This window comes from Saccopteryx bilineata, chromosome 4 (assembly GCF_036850765.1).
Source record: "Saccopteryx bilineata isolate mSacBil1 chromosome 4, mSacBil1_pri_phased_curated, whole genome shotgun sequence".
Classification (NCBI taxonomy): Eukaryota; Metazoa; Chordata; class Mammalia; order Chiroptera; family Emballonuridae; genus Saccopteryx; species Saccopteryx bilineata.
Window position 1 is genome coordinate 28129423 of NC_089493.1, and position 15252 is coordinate 28144674.

Consider the following 15252-nt stretch of genomic DNA (forward strand, 5'->3'; position numbering starts at 1 on the left):
TGAGGTCCCCGGTTCGAGACCCAGGCTTGCCCGGTCAAGGCACATACAAGAAGCAGCTACAAGTTGATACTTCCCACTCCTCCACACACACCCCCTTCTCTCTCTCTCCTCTTTCTAAAAAACCAATCAATAAAATCGTATTTAAAATAAGAAATGTAAACTTGTGTTCACACAAAAACTTGCATGCAGGTGTTTGCAGTGACTTTATTCATAATCATCGAAGACTTGAAACTCAAATGTCCTTCGAGTGGTGAATGAATAAACAACCTGTGATACACGCATATAATGGGGTACTACTAAGAAACAAGGACGAGCTACTGATACTTGGGGCAACACAAATGAATCACAAATGTATTATGCTAGACAAAAGGCTGTATCCTCTGTATGATTCTATTTACTGGATATTTTCACTATTTACATTAAAACTTTGTATTTAACATGCAAAATTAAAGAATAATAAAACAAACGCTATATCCAACATTAAAAAAAATAACTCTACTAAGTATCTAAGGCCCCTGAGTATCTGCTCCTTTTTCTCTTTCCACTGTCCTGGATTTTCCTTTCTTGCTTTTCTTTACCATATTACCACCTATGTGTGTACTCTAATCAGTCTTTGTTTATTGTGTCTATTTTTGAATTTTATCGAAATGGAATTAAATGGAATGTATTCTTTGGGGACTTGATTATTTCACTCAACACTTTTTGGGATTCATTCATGTTGAAACTTGTAGTTGCAGTTCGGTCACTTTTGCTGCTGTAAATAAACCTCAACTCATCACTTTTACTGTTGATGAACTTTAGGGCTGTTTCCAGTTGTTTTTTGCTGTTACAAACAATACCTCCTGGTCACATGTACCAAGAGCAGAATGATACAGTCAACTTTCTAAGTAAATCATTGTTTCCAGGAGTAGATATGAATGAGTACATTCCTTTTAGCAGTGTGAATTCCTAGTCCTCTACATAATTGTTAATAACTGGCAATAGACTTCTAAATCTTGGCAAATTTTAAGGGTATGAACTATGTAGTTTTGTGTTTGCCTGGTTCCTGATAGGAATTATTTTTTTATTAGCCAATTGATTTTTTAAAATTTTATTTATTAATTTTAGAGAAAGAGAAAGGGAGAAAGAGAGAGTGAGAAACACTGATTTGTTGTTCCACTGATATATACATTCATTGGTTGATTCTTGTATGTACCCTGACTAGGGACTGAACCCGCAACCCTGGCATATCTGGATAATGGTCTAACCAGCTGAACTACCTGGCCAGCACGGCCAATTGCTTTCTTTGTAATGGAGAAATTATCTAATTACAGAAGATTTTCCGTTAATAGTAAGAGGCCTTCCTCCTTCATGCTCCTTTTTTTTTGTTTGTTTTAAGAGAGCAAGAGAGGAAAGGAAAAGCATCAACTCATAGTTATATCACTTTAGTTGTTCACTGATTGCTTCTTACACATGCCTTGATTGGCTCCAGTCGAGCCAGTGACCCCTTGCTCAAGCCACCAACCTTGGACTTCAAGCCAGTGACCTTTGGGCTCAAGCCAGCAACCATGATCCCACATTCAAGCCAGTGACCTGGCACTCAAGCCAGTGACCTTGGGTTTTTTTTGTTGTTGTTGTTGTTTTTATTTCTGAAGCTGGAAACAGGGAGAGACAGTCAGACAGACTCCCGCATGCGCCCGACCGGGATCCACCCGGCACGCCCACCATGTGGCGACGCTCTGCCCACCAGGGGACGATGCTCTGCCCATCCTGGGCGTCGCCATGTTGCGACCAGAGCCACTCTAGCGCCTGGGGCGGAGGCCACAGAGCCATCCCCAGCGCACGGGCCATCTTTGCTCCAATGGAGCCTTGGGAGGGGAAGAGAGAGACAGAGAGGAAGGCGCGGCGGAGGGGTGGAGAAGCAAATGGGCGCTTCTCCTGTGTGCCCTGGCCGGGAATCGAACCCGGGTCCTCCGCACGCTAGGCGGACGCTCTACCGCTGAGCCAACCGGCCAGGGCGACCTTGGGGTTTGAACTGATGTTCTATCCACTGCACCAACAGAGGTCAGGTACTAATTTTCTTAAATTTAATATATTTTGGAAATTATAAAGTTATAAAATTGAGAAAACTTAAGAAATTAAAATTTTGAAACTTTCCAGAAATGTTTTATTTTTCAAAATTATAACTGTTGTCTGAACTGTTTTGGCCAAAAGAGCCTGAACCTGGAATGCTGAAGTCCCTGGTTCCAACCCCAGGTTTGTCTAGTGAAGAAGCAATCAATGAACAACTAAAGTAAAGCAACTATGATCTCGCTCCCTCTCTCTCTAAAATCAGTAATATTAAATCTTTTAGAAACTAAGTAAAATAAAAAATTTGGATATCTTCAGTTAAATAGGCCAGGCAGAGAAAGAAAAATATCGTATGATCTCCCTTATATGTGGAGTCTAATGAACATGGTGAACTGAGGAACGGAAGAGAGGTAGAGATAAGGTTACTGGAATCAGAGGGACACCTGTCAGAGGGAAGAAGGGATGAGAGGACGGGATCAGAGAAGGTGAAGAGATTAGTGTAATTATATACACATAACACATAGATATAGATAACAGGACAGCAAATCCCAGAGGGAAGTGGGGAGGTAGTTAGGGGGACAAAGTGGGTGTAATGGCGGGCACGTGGTTGGGGGTGTTAAATTGAGTGGGACACTTGAATCCATGTTAACACAATAAATAGAAATTAATTAAAAAATTGGATATCGTCTAATTGACCTCTCAGTTTTTGTGGGGTTTTTTTGTTTGTCTGTTTGTTTGTTTTTGACCTCTCAGGTTTGGAGGCAGGGCCACCTCTCCAGTCCCCTGACATTCCATTCCTGTCTCGACTCTTTAAGGCCCCACGGCCCTCCCGAGCTTTAGGAAATACTTCCATCCCTTCGTAAAAGTGGAGAAGGTAAAAAAGCGGGAAGAAATTGAAAAGGGTCACTCACCTGGGGGCAGAAAGAGCGTGGCTCGCACTCGTCCCGTGCGCACTGGCTCCCGCCGCACCCCGGGTGCAAGGAAGTGGCGCTCGTGCACCGCCCGGCCCAGCAGCCGCCCACCCTCACCCTCGTGGCCGTCGAGCACCTGCAGCTCCACGACAAAGGGCGTCTGCACGTCCCGCTTCACCAGCCGCGTTAAGGGCTTCTCGGGCTCCAGGGCCCAGAGGAACCCCATGGGCTCAATCCCCACGTAGCTGCCGCCCAGCGCGGGCGCGCGCGCCAGGTCCAGTTCGCCACCGGCGTCGGCGCGGTAGCGCGTGTGGGCACGAAAGAGCACGTCCTTTTCGTCGCGCAGGGACGAGCGCAGCGTGACCGGCTGCTCCGGGGCCAGACCGCGCACGACGATGCGCACGGGCTCGTCCCAACGGCAGCAGCTCGCAGGCTCCAGCGACACCGTTGCTGCCATCCGGCCAGAAACCCAAGAAATCAGGCCACTAGACCTCAACTTTGGAGACTTCGGCAGACACACCCAACTCCTCGGCTTCCAGAGGCCGAGTCCAAACGCTCGCAGGAGAGGGGAAGATGAGGCCATCATTTTGCGACTTGATTTCAGACCTCTGATCAACTCCACTGGAATGTGAAAGAAGGTAGAACCGGTTAGAGATCCTAGCCGCAGGCTGCAGTCTGCAGGCTGGGCGTCTAGTGGGGCAGAGCGGTCCGCTAAATCCAGCTTGTAAGCTCAGCCTTGCCAGTCAGTAGCCAATCACGTGAACTTGCTCAAAGCCTCCAGGCTGAAAAACGTCCACTCTGAGAAAGAATTTCCCTGTTCTGCCTCTCAAAAGCTCTTTGGCCTGTGCAGTGGGCTGGACCAGGGTTGCCGCTAAAGGAACCTAGCCCAAAACGTCAGGAAATTGGCTGGGGGGTCCACACAACTTAGGACCTGGCATATGGACCTCAGCTTCATTCTTTATAGGCATAAAAACAGCCAAATGAGGGAACATTATTTCATTATATATTGGGCTCTCATGTTATATCATTTAAGCAAATGGTATCTCCTTCTCATCCTGGACTTTTCACCTTTTCCTACTTTTTCATAACTTATGTGTTCCACCCTGTGGTGGGTTTTTTGTTTGTTTGTTATTTTTCTGCAACAAACTTCAGGCCTCTTCAAAGACCTTGTACTTGATTTTACATTTATAACTTTATATTCTTTTTATTAGAGAAATCTGCAAATTGTATAAACTTTAAGCCCCCTGCTGACCTCAAATTGTTAACCTAAGTTGTCAGGAGGCAAAAATCATACAGAAAATGTTTATTAGGGATTTAAAGGAGTTGAAAATCTGTGCACAATGATTCGGGTAACAACTCAAAGTGTGTGCCAGAGAAGAAAAATCAGGGGTTATTTTAAAAGGCAAAAGGGAAGGTTTACATAAATAATTTAAATTGGTGCTGGCGACAGAAAGCTAACCGTGGCTAAACATAATTCATCACTAAAGCTATTGCTAAATAAAAAGTCCCTCTCTTTGAGGAGCTGCATGTGTTCTTAAAGCATCCTAGAATATTTATAGTTCTTCCCAGTTCAGAAGTTCATGTTCTCTCTGGTAAGGCTGTACATAAGACCCATCTTAATGGCCTCTTGGCTCCATCTTAAAGCTCCTTAATAAAAGTGACTCCAGCCCTGGCCGGTTGGCTCAGCGGTAGAGCGTCGGCCTAGCATGCGGAGGACCCGGGTTCGATTCCAGGCCAGGGCACACAGGAGAAGCACCCATCTGCTTCTCCACCCCTCCCCCTCTCCTTCCTCTCTGTCTCTCTCTTCCCCTCCCGCAGCCAAGGCTCCATTGGAGCAAAGATGGCCCAGGCGCTGGGGATGGCTCTGTGGTCTCTGCCCCAGGCGCTAGAGTGGCTCTGGTCGCAACATGGCGACACCCAGGAGGGTCGCAACATGGCGACGCCCAGGATGGGCAGAGCATCGCCCCCTGGTGGGCAGAGCATCGCCCCCTGGTGGGCGTGCCGGGTGGATTCCGGTCGGGCGCATGCGGGAGTCTGTCTGACTGTCTCTCCCTGTTTCCAGCTTCAGAAAAATGCAAAAAATAATAATAATAATAATAATAATAAAAGTGACTCCCATTTTATTTCACACTTGACAAAACAGAAAGCCAGATAGTTCTCTAGCAAAATGGGTTTATTTGGAAAGAACAAAAACTTGCAATTTGGGACATGCAGTACAAAGATCCAGAGAAACAAGAGAGAAATGCTCTTTTATGGACCCGGGAAGGGGAGAGTGTGCTGCTTAAGGTCTCCATTTCTGTGGAGTACACAGTGAAGATTACTCTACCAGAACAGGGTTAATTTTGATAGAAGCAATTAGGCCTTTATAATACTGAGGTATATTTCCTTTTATCAGCTGTGGATCAAATAGGCAGAAGCCAGGTGCATTGGGTGTCCTGTGCCTATCTCAAGGGTGAGAGTTTATGAGTTCCAAAGGCGGTGAATCTGAGATTTGGAAGGACCAAGGGCAATGCTTTTGGCCAAGGTTTTTGTTTTTGTTTTTTATTTTTATTTATTTTTTACAGAGACAGTGAGTGAGTCAGAGAGAGGGATAGACAGGGACAGACAGATAGGAATGGAGAGAGATGAGAAGCATCAATCATTAGTTTTTCTTCTTTTTAAAAAAATTTTTTTTATTTACTCATTTTAGAAAGGAGAGAGAGAGGGAAAGAGAGAGGAGAGAGAGAGAGAGAAAGGAGGGAGAGCGGGAAGCATCAACTCCCATATGTGCCTTGACCAGGCAAGCCCAGGGTTTCGAACCGGCGACCTCAGCATTTCCAGGTTGACGCTTTATCCACTACGCCACCACAGGTCAGGCCAATCATTAGTTTTTCATTGCGCATTGCAAAACACCGTAGTTGTTCATTGATTGCTTTCTCATATGTGCCTTGACCGCGGGCCTTCAGCAGACCGAGTAACCCCTTGCTGGAGCCAGCAACCTTGGGTTCAAGCTGGTGGGCTTTTCCTTAAACCAGATGAGCCCACACTCAAGCTGGCGACCTCGGGGTCTCGAACCTGGGTCCTCTGCATCCCAGTCCTGGGTCCTCTGCATCCCAGTCCGACACTCTATCCACTGCGCCACCGCCTGGTCAGGCTGGCCAAAGTATTTGAAGTGTCTCAAAAAATTTTTCCAGTTGAGTTTTAATTAGTGCATTTAACTAAACCTGAGATTGAGGCACAGACTTGTCAAAGCACCTGACTGCTAAAATGGGGTTTCTGATCACTATGAAGTTCAAGATGGGTTCCTCAGGTAGGGATAATCTTTTCTAAAAGCAATTTAGCCACAGAAGACACAGAAAAGTTAATAGCCTGCCTTCAAGGAAAACTTTAGTCCAGTCCAAAAACATACACACCATGAATAAGATAGATTTTTATCAGTGAGACAGGGAAGCTGTATGAAATCCCTTTGTCAAACTTCAAATGGTCCGTCAGGCTAGTTAAAATGTCCAGGAGCAGTGCAAACACGTTTCCCTGGGTTGTATTTTGGACAAGTGGGACAAGCAAGATGGGCACATTAAGTGGCCTTATTAATATTTCCCTACCAATATTGATGCATGAATGTTGACATTTTGTCAGTGGATCAATGGCTGAATACATATACAATAGTTAGAAGTGAGAATTTTAGAGTTTCCGGTATTTCTGTCAGGAAAAATAAATGGCTATTATAATTAAAGAGGGTTTAAAAAAAACTGTTAATACACATTCAAAATTTACCACTTAAATGTATAGTTAATTAAGTACATTTACACTGTTGTACAATCAACAACACTATCTATCTCCCAAACTACTTCATTACCCAAACAAACTCTGTGCCCCTTAAACAATAACTTCCTGTTTCTCCCTTCCCCTAACCCCTGTAAATCACTGTTAGTCTCTAAAAATTTAACTATTCTAGGTACCTCATATAAGTGGAGTCATACAGTATTTGTTCTTATTTCACTTAGCATGACTTCCAGGTTCATCCATATACAGTGTGTCCGTAAAGTCATGGTGCACTTTTGACCGGTCACAGGAAAGCAACAAAAGACGATAGAAATGTGAAATCTGCACCAAATAAAAGGAAAGCCCTCCCAGTTTCATACTTATTCAGTGTAGTTCTATGTGGGCTCACGCACAGGTTTTTTAGGGCTCCTTAGGTAGCTATCCCATATAGCTTCTACAGACTCGTCACTGACTGATGGCCTACCAGAACGGCGTTTCTCTACCAAACTGCCGGTTTCCTTCAACTGCTTATCCCACCGAGTAAAGTTATCCCTAGTGGTGGAGCTTTGTTATAAACGCGCCAACATTCACGTTGCACTTTGGTCATGGATTCAAATTTAGCAAGCCACAGAACACACTGAACTTTCCTCTGTACCGTCCACATCTCGACTGGCATGGCCGTGGGCTACTCCACTGTATTCACGGTGTTACATCATCATCTGCTTATGTGCACATGCTACCACATCATCCTACAGAAACTGGAGGGTTTTCCTTTTATTTGGTGCAGATTTCACATTTCTATCGTCTTTTGTTGCTTTCCTGTGACCGGTCAAAAGTGTACCATGACTTTATGGACACACTGTATGTAGCATATGTAAGGATTTCATTTCTTGCTTGACCAGGCGGTGGCACAGTGGGTAGAGCATCGGACTGGGATGCAGAGGACCCAGGTTCAGGACCGCGAGGTCGCCAACTTGAGCGTGGGCTCATATGGTTTGAGCAAGGCTCACCAGCTTGAGCCCAAGGTCTCAGGCTTGAGCAAGGGGTTACTTGTCTGCTGTAGCCCCATGGTCAAGGCACATATGAGAAAGCAATCAATGAACAACTAAAGTGTCGCAACGAAAAACTGATGATTGATGCTTCTCATCTCTCTCCGTTCCTGTCTGTCTGTCCCTATCTATCCCTCTCTCTGACTCTCTGTCTCTGTAAAGAAAAAAAAAGAATTTCATTTCTTTTTAAGGTTGAGTAATCTTCTATTGATATATATCACATTTTGTTTATCTTCTCATCCATCATACCTTTTGACTGTTGTGAATATGCTGCTCTGAAAATGGGTATACAAATATCTATGAGCCGCTGCTTTTAACTCTTTTGGTTATGCACCCAGAAGTGGAATTGCTGGATCCCATGGTAATTCTGTGTAATTTTTTGAGGAACTTTAACCAAGGTCTACTATTTAATTTTTATAAGTCTTTTAATCTCAGAAAACATACCCTTTCACTCTTTAGTGAGGGTTCCAGGTACTTAAGTCAGTAGTCAGCTTGATCAGTACAAGGTGGCTTAAAAGCATGGCCCCAAGTAAACTAGAAAGACAAAATCTAGGTTGAAGAGGATAAAGGAGATAAAAACATGGTGATGGAAGCGGACCTGACTTTGGGGGGTGAGCACACAATGCTACATACAGATGATGTATTATAGAATTGTAAACTTATTAATCAATGTCACCCAATAAATTTAACAAAATTTAAAAAGATTTCCATATAAACTTTACAGCTTTCACTGACAATAAAAACTTTTGCCAAAAAAAGAAAGACAGAATCTTATGTCCAGAAATCTTCCCTCCTGTCAGGAAAAATAGTTATTTTTACAAGGGAACTTCTGAAGGCCAGCAAGCCTCGAATTTTACTATTAAAAATACAAGAGTTGGCCCTGGCCGGTTGGCTCAGTGGTAGAGCGTCAGCCTGGCGTGCAGGAGTCCCGGGTTCGATTCCCAGGCAGGGCACACAGGAGAAGCGCCCATCTGCTTCTCCACCTCTCCCCCTCTCCTTCCTCTCTGTCTCTCTCTTCCCCTCCCGCAGCTGAGGCTCCATTGGAGCAAAGATGGCCCGGGCGCTGAGGATGGCTCTGTGGCCTCTGCCTCAGGCGCTAGGATGGCTCTGGATGCAACAGAGCGACGCCCCAGATGGGCAGAGCATCGCCCCCTGGTGGGCATGCCGGGTGGATCCTGGTCAGGTGCATGCAGGAGTCTGTCTGACTGCCTCCCCATTTCCAGCTTCAGAAAAATGAAGAAAAAAAAAAATACAAGACTTGAAGAGTCCCCTTGTAAAAAGAGTGGTATTTGCTGATTAGGATCTGGGGAGCAGGGGAGATGGAACTATGTGACAGAGCCAGTTAAGTAGAGGCAGAGATGAAAGGGATGGGAAAGGTCCCAGACGCTGTCACCGTCTGTTCTATCATCTGAAGCACGCCAGAGCTGGGTGTTCATGTGTTCCCTGCTTTGCATTTTTCTCTGTAGGACTTATGAACCCCTGTGAGGGGAAAATATTTGGCTACATAGACTCAGAGGTCTGTGTAGGTCTATAATTTTTCAAAGAATGACCAAGAAATCCATTTTGCCACCAGTCAGTATGTACAATGCAATTTCCAAAAGCTCAGCTCACGAAGGAAATTTAATAAGTAGCTGAAAATACCCCTTGATTGAATCCTGAAGTTCTGTGAGTAGACTTGGAATTCTAAAGTGGTGGTTGCCTAGTAATCAATATAAACACTTTTGGAACCTAGGAAACTAAGAAAGGTTTAAGATGCAGAATCTTGCTTCCCTTTGAAGACTGTGTTGTGGGAGGCCATTTTGAAGGTAAGTTCAAAAACATTGCTGCTTTACTGGTATCTAAAAGGAGCCTATTAGCTCATCTGAAGAAGAGGTAGTTTGAAGTAGATGAAAAGATTTTGGATTGTTGTAGCAAAACCAGTAAGAGTATACAGACGTTCTCTGCACCAAAGTTCAAATTTAAAGGAGTCTATTCAAAGTCAGCAGCCACATGGAGACCTAAGTCATTCAAATCATGCAGCCTGAACACACTTTGAAGTCAGCTTTGAAAGACAAAATTACACACTGATTGGGGAATGAGGAGGAGGGGAAGCCTAGCAGTAAAACAAAGCAGTGAAACAAGCTCATTTACAATGTTTATCTATAGGATTAATTCAGGGAGAAACATTCTTTCTTTCTTTTTTTCTTTACAGAGACAGAGAGAGAGTCAGAGAGAGGGATAGAAAGGGACAGACAGATAGGAACGGAGAGATGAGAAGCATCAATCATTAGTTTTTCGATGCGCATTGCGACACCTTAGTTGTTCATTGATTGCCTTCTCATATATATTATACAATACCTTGATCACAGGCCTTCAGCAGACCAAGTAACCCCTTGCTCAAGCCAATGACCTTGGGTCCAAGCTGGTGAGCTTTTGCTCAAACCAGATGAGCCCATGCTCATGCTGGCGACCTTGGGGTCTCGAACCTGGGTCCTCTGCATCCCAGTCTGACACTCTATCCACTGTGCCACCCCGCCTGGTCAGGCCAGGGAGAAACATTCTGAAAACACCTGCAACCTTGCAGAACCGACCAAGGCCACACAGCCTGGGAAGGTAGCCTCAAGGCCAGAGGTAGAGAGTCTTTTAGAAAAAGTAAGTTCTGCCTGACCAGGCGGTGGCGCAGTGGATAGAGCGTCGGACTGGGATGCGGAAGACCCAGGTTCGAGACCCCGAGGTCATCAGCTTCAGCGCGGGCTCATCTGGTTTGAGCAAAAAGCCCACCAGCATGAACCCAAGGTGGCTGGCTCCAGCAAGGGGTTACTCAGTCTGCTGAAGGCCCGCGGTCAAGGCACATATGAGAAAGCAATCAATGAACAACTAAGGTGTTGCAACACACAATGAAAAACTAATGATTGATGCTTCTCATCTCTCTCCGTTTCTGTCTGTCTGTCCCTGTCTATCCCTCTCTCTGACTCACTCTGTCTCTGTAAAAAATAAAAAGATATAAAATAAAAAAAAGAAAAAGTAAGTTCTGCTAAAAAATTACGCTAAGAGCCTTTTTTTCCCCTATATTTCAGGAGTAGGGGTCAAAAGAGTCAGTATTGCCTGACCTGTGGTGGCGCAGTGGATAAAGCGTCGACCTGGAAATGCTGAGGTCGCAGGTTCGAAACCCTGGGCTTGCCTGGTCAAGGCACATATGGGAGTTGATGCTCCCAGCTCCTCCCCCCCTTCTCTCTCTCTGTCTCTCCTCTCTCTCCCTCTGTCTCTCCCTCTCCTCTCTAAAAAATGAATAAATAAAAAAAAAAAAAAAAAAAGAGTCAGTATTGCTACAGGTGCTAACCAGTACTATGATCTTAGTCATGTCTCTCCTCCCTGGGCTTCAGTTTTGAAATCTATATGATAAAAACAAGAACAGCACACTTTCTCTCTCTCTCCTCTCTTTTGCTTTTTCTCTATCTCTCACCTTCTCATCATCTTATCCTCTCACCCTCTCCCACGCGGCTTTCCCCACCCCCTCCTCAGCATGCTCTCTCTGAAGCACCCCCTACTCTTTTCCCCTCGCCTTCCCCCAGGCACATATAGCCTTGCTTTCTTTCTCCTAAGATCCAAGGGCCCTTCTTTTGCCTCTGTAACTTTTTCCTGAGTCCACGCAGCCCACTGGCTCACTAAAAAGTGAGAAAAAAAATGGAATAAGAACAGATCATCTGGCAGTTTCCTGAGTAATTTCAGGAGACAGCATAGAGCAGTGTATTTGTGTGACTGCATGGCAAGGAATAGGAAATAGAAAGTAGAGAGAAATGAAAGTGGGAATTTGAAACAAATCAGGTTAAGAGGCTGTGGTCCCTGATCCCACCCTTCCCACCAACCAAGCTTCTTTCATACATCCCACAGATACCTCTCAGGCTCTGGTTTCTTTCATGTGTATAAAAAACTCTGAGAGCTTATTAAAATTCAGTTTCCTAGGCCTCACTTGTAGCCTACTGAATCCATAAAATATGCCTTTTTAACAAGCTGCTCAGGTGATCTTGACACAGAGGGTTCTTTAACAATATCTAACGAACATTCTCAGAAGCTGACTATACCCTCTTGGGTGCTACCTGAGAACTTCAGAATCTGTGGGTGGAGTTGATACTGCATTATTTTTCCTCTTCTTTCTTTTTCAAGTTGAGAGGAGGGGAAAAAGAGAGACAGTCTCCTATATATATGCCCTGACTGGGATCTACCCAGCAACTCCCATCTGGGGCAAATGCTCTGCCTGATGCTCTGCCCATCTGGAATCATGCTTGCAATTGAGCTATTTTTAGCACCTGAGGTGGATACTCCATGGAGCCATCCTCAGTGCCTGGGGCTGATGCACTCAAACCAATCGAGCCATGGCTGCAGAAGGGGGAGAGAGAAGGAAGAGAGAGAGGGGTGGAGAAGTAGATAGCCACTTCTCCTGTGTGCCCTGACTGGGAATCGAATCTGAGACATCCACACACAGGGCCAACACTCCACCACTGAGCCAACTGGCCAGAGCCAGAACCACATATTTAACATATTTAATAACATGAGGTGTCACAGGATTAAAAGTTAAAGTAACTGGGATGGGCTAGAAGTAATATATAAATTTGTGTATAACATGGAAGACTGGATAGATCAGGGGTCCCCAAACTTTTTACACAGGGGGCCAGTTCACTGTCCCTCAGACCGTTGGAGGGCCGGACTATAAAAAAAAACTATGAACAAATCCCTATGCACACTGCACATATCTTATTTTAAAGTAAAAAAAACAAAACGGGAACAAATACAATATTTAAAATAAATAACAAGTAAATTTAAATCAACAAACTGACCAGTATTTCAATGGGAACTACGGGCCTGCTTTTGGCTAATGAGATGGTTAATGTCCGGTTCCATATTTGTCACTGCTAGCCGTAACAAGTGATATGATGCGCTTCCGGAGCCATGATGCATGCGTCCTGCGTCACTGGAAGTAGTACTGTATGTGAGCTACGCCGTGCTTTGCGGCACTGCCACATATAGTACTCCACATACAGTACTCTCACTGACCACCAATGAAAGAGGTGCCCCTTCTGGAAGTGCGGCAGGGGCCGGATAAATGGCCTCAGGGAGCCGCATGTGGCCCACGGGCCATAGTTTGAGGACCCCTGGAATAGATCAAGGAAGAGTTAAGATCAGGCAGTAATTGAGCTGCCTAGAAGAATGGATAGAGTGTGCATCAAGTGTGGGGAAAAAGCTATTTCCTATAGAGGGCTGCCATGGGCCAGCACTGCTAGTGACTATCCAGGTCCTGAGTGAGAACAGTGCAGATTGAAGAAATAAACTCAGAAAAAAAAGGTAAAAAAAAAAGAAAAAAAAAAAAAAAAAAAAAAAAAAAAAAAAAAGGTAATAGGAGGCCTCTGAAAGTTGATGGCAAGCCAGAGCAAAAGCAAACCCCCGGCTGCTTTATTATATAGTGCAGAGCCATATGCAATTAAGGAAGCACTTATACAAATAAGGAAGTCTCAGATACAAAGTCACACACCTGAGGCATAAACAGGAATCCCCCCCACCATGATAACTGAAATCAACGAACATCAGAACAAAGGGTGAGAGGAAGGGCATGTAAATTGCCTCTGGCAACTTAAGCAAGCAAGTGAAGTGGAGGGATGGGATGAGTACAAATACTCAGCTTCATAGCCAATATGGAGGTGTGTGTGGGAGAACTTAGCCTTTGGCTAAGCCTTAAACGGTGAGGGCTTTGCCAGCTTGTCTCCCACAGAGGGCACAGACAGAAGCCCCACTATGAGAAAGGAGGAATACTTGGAGAAGAGCTGGGAGACTCGAGAGGTTACATGTCAGGACAAGATCACTAACTGGGCTCACACTCAAGGAGAATCCCGAATGCCAGGCTAAGTAGTCGGAATTTTATGCTATAAGCCTTTGAACAGAGAGAAATCAACACCTGAGGGAAAACTGGAAGCATGGGATAGTGTTGAAAAGTAGTAATCCCTCATAAGGAGACAAGGGGCTGAGCTTTAGGGACAAGTGTGAGATTGGAAGAAAGGATCTGATACAAGGAATATTTAAAATGTTGCACCTTTTCTTTCTTTTGTCCTTCTAATTCACACTACTTTCCCCCTCCTCCCATCTATCTTCCCAGTTCATTTCTTTCTGTATAGCTATGGGTTACCGATTTCTGTTGACCTAGAGCTCTCACCAGTTCCTCTCATCCCTTGAACAGGTTATGCCCCCAGGTTCTGCCTTTGGACCAGGCAGTGCGGAAGGAAGCATTTGCTGGAAAACGATGGCCAGGGCCCCAAAGGGAAAGACCTTTTCCCCTCACTGTCTCCATCAATCACTCCCCCCACGGCTGCAGTGGGGCATGGTTTTCTCCTACATCCATCCCAGAAACGGGGAGGAGTGTGCCTCTGTCTCCAGCGTGCCTCCCGTGTTTCACTTCAGCCCACAGTACTGTGCACACCGCAAGAACCAATATTTGAAAAAGGCCGCTTCAAACCTTACCTTCTCTCAGGAGGTGGTGTGGCAGCGAGGGCTACCCAGCATTCCTTACAACCAATACAGCTTTACCCACCTTTACAACACAGATGGCATCATCCAACCTCCTCGCAGCGGGAAGGCCCGACCTGAGAAACCTGCCCGCTCCAAGGTTTGGGGTTCTTCAGGTCCCTCTGGGAGAGTCAGCTCCCAGGCTGTGAAAACAGAAAGCTCTGTCAGTCCTAAGAAGAAGCTGAAGAAGCTGAAGTCAGTCAGCATAGTGCAGGAAACACCTCACCCTCATATCCTTGATCCCTGCAGGGATCCAGAAATGCTGAGTCTGTCACTTCCTCCAGAGATGAGCCTGGAGAAGAGGGAAGCCTGGCTTCCACCCCACGAGAAGGAGGCCAGAGCCTGGGAGGCTGTCGTGCTGGAAAAGCTGAACAAGCGCACCGCCCGATGGATCCAGAACAAGCGTCCTCTAAGACCTGGGGTAGCCCCCAACAAGTGGCAGAGCTTCTTGCACCAGCAATATGACTGGAGCCACATCCGGGATGAGCTCACTTCTGCCAGTGACCTGGAGCTCTTGAAACAGCTGGAGGAAGAAGAGACAGCAGAGTTTGAGGATCGAAGTGTCATCCTGCCCACCCCGAAAAAACAGGAGTCAGAGCTGCTGCTTCCTGTTTATTATAGGTAGACTGGCTGGGCCTCAGACATGTCCTGGGAGGGCCTACACTCTCCTATCAACCTCTTGTGTTTTCCACTGCCAACCTGCTCTCCGCATCTCTGTACAGTAAGGTTTTTCAGCCTCGGCACTACTGACATTCTGGGTTGGGCAATTCTTCGTTGTAGGGGCTACTCTGTGTATTATAGGATGTTTAGCAGCATTCCTCTGGATGTCACTGGTCCTCTCCAGTTGTGACAACCAAAGATGTCTCCAGACATGTCCCCTTGATCACTCCCTTTTTATTTTATTTTTATTTATTTATTTATTTATTTTTGTATTTTTCTGAAGCTGGAAATGGGGAGAGACAGTCAGACAG

At 45.4% G+C, this 15252-nt stretch overlaps 2 protein-coding genes and 1 non-coding gene across 4 annotated transcripts in view; 1 reads left to right on the forward strand and 2 right to left on the reverse strand.

The window, feature by feature from the left end:
• Positions 1-3664, reverse strand: part of LOC136335936 (peroxisomal succinyl-coenzyme A thioesterase-like) — a 31211-nt gene extending 27547 nt beyond the window's left edge. Inside the window, exon 1 of one of the 2 annotated variants that reach the window (XM_066277175.1) lies at positions 2961-3664. In XM_066277175.1, coding sequence (XP_066133272.1) covers positions 2961-3546 — 586 coding nt within the window. In that variant the 5' untranslated portion in view covers positions 3547-3664. The remainder of the gene's footprint in view (positions 1-2960) is intronic. The other variant, XM_066277176.1, reaches the window with a different exon arrangement.
• Positions 1923-1998, reverse strand: TRNAA-AGC (transfer RNA alanine (anticodon AGC)). Its single transcript has one exon. It is a non-coding gene; the product is annotated as a tRNA-Ala (tRNA).
• A 10354-nt stretch (positions 3665-14018) lies between the features above and the next one.
• HEATR4 (HEAT repeat containing 4) overlaps positions 14019-15252 on the forward strand; it is a 55339-nt gene continuing 54105 nt past the window's right edge. The window contains exon 1 of the mRNA XM_066277173.1: positions 14019-14902. Within this exon, the coding sequence (XP_066133270.1) occupies positions 14019-14902 (884 nt within the window). The remainder of the gene's footprint in view (positions 14903-15252) is intronic.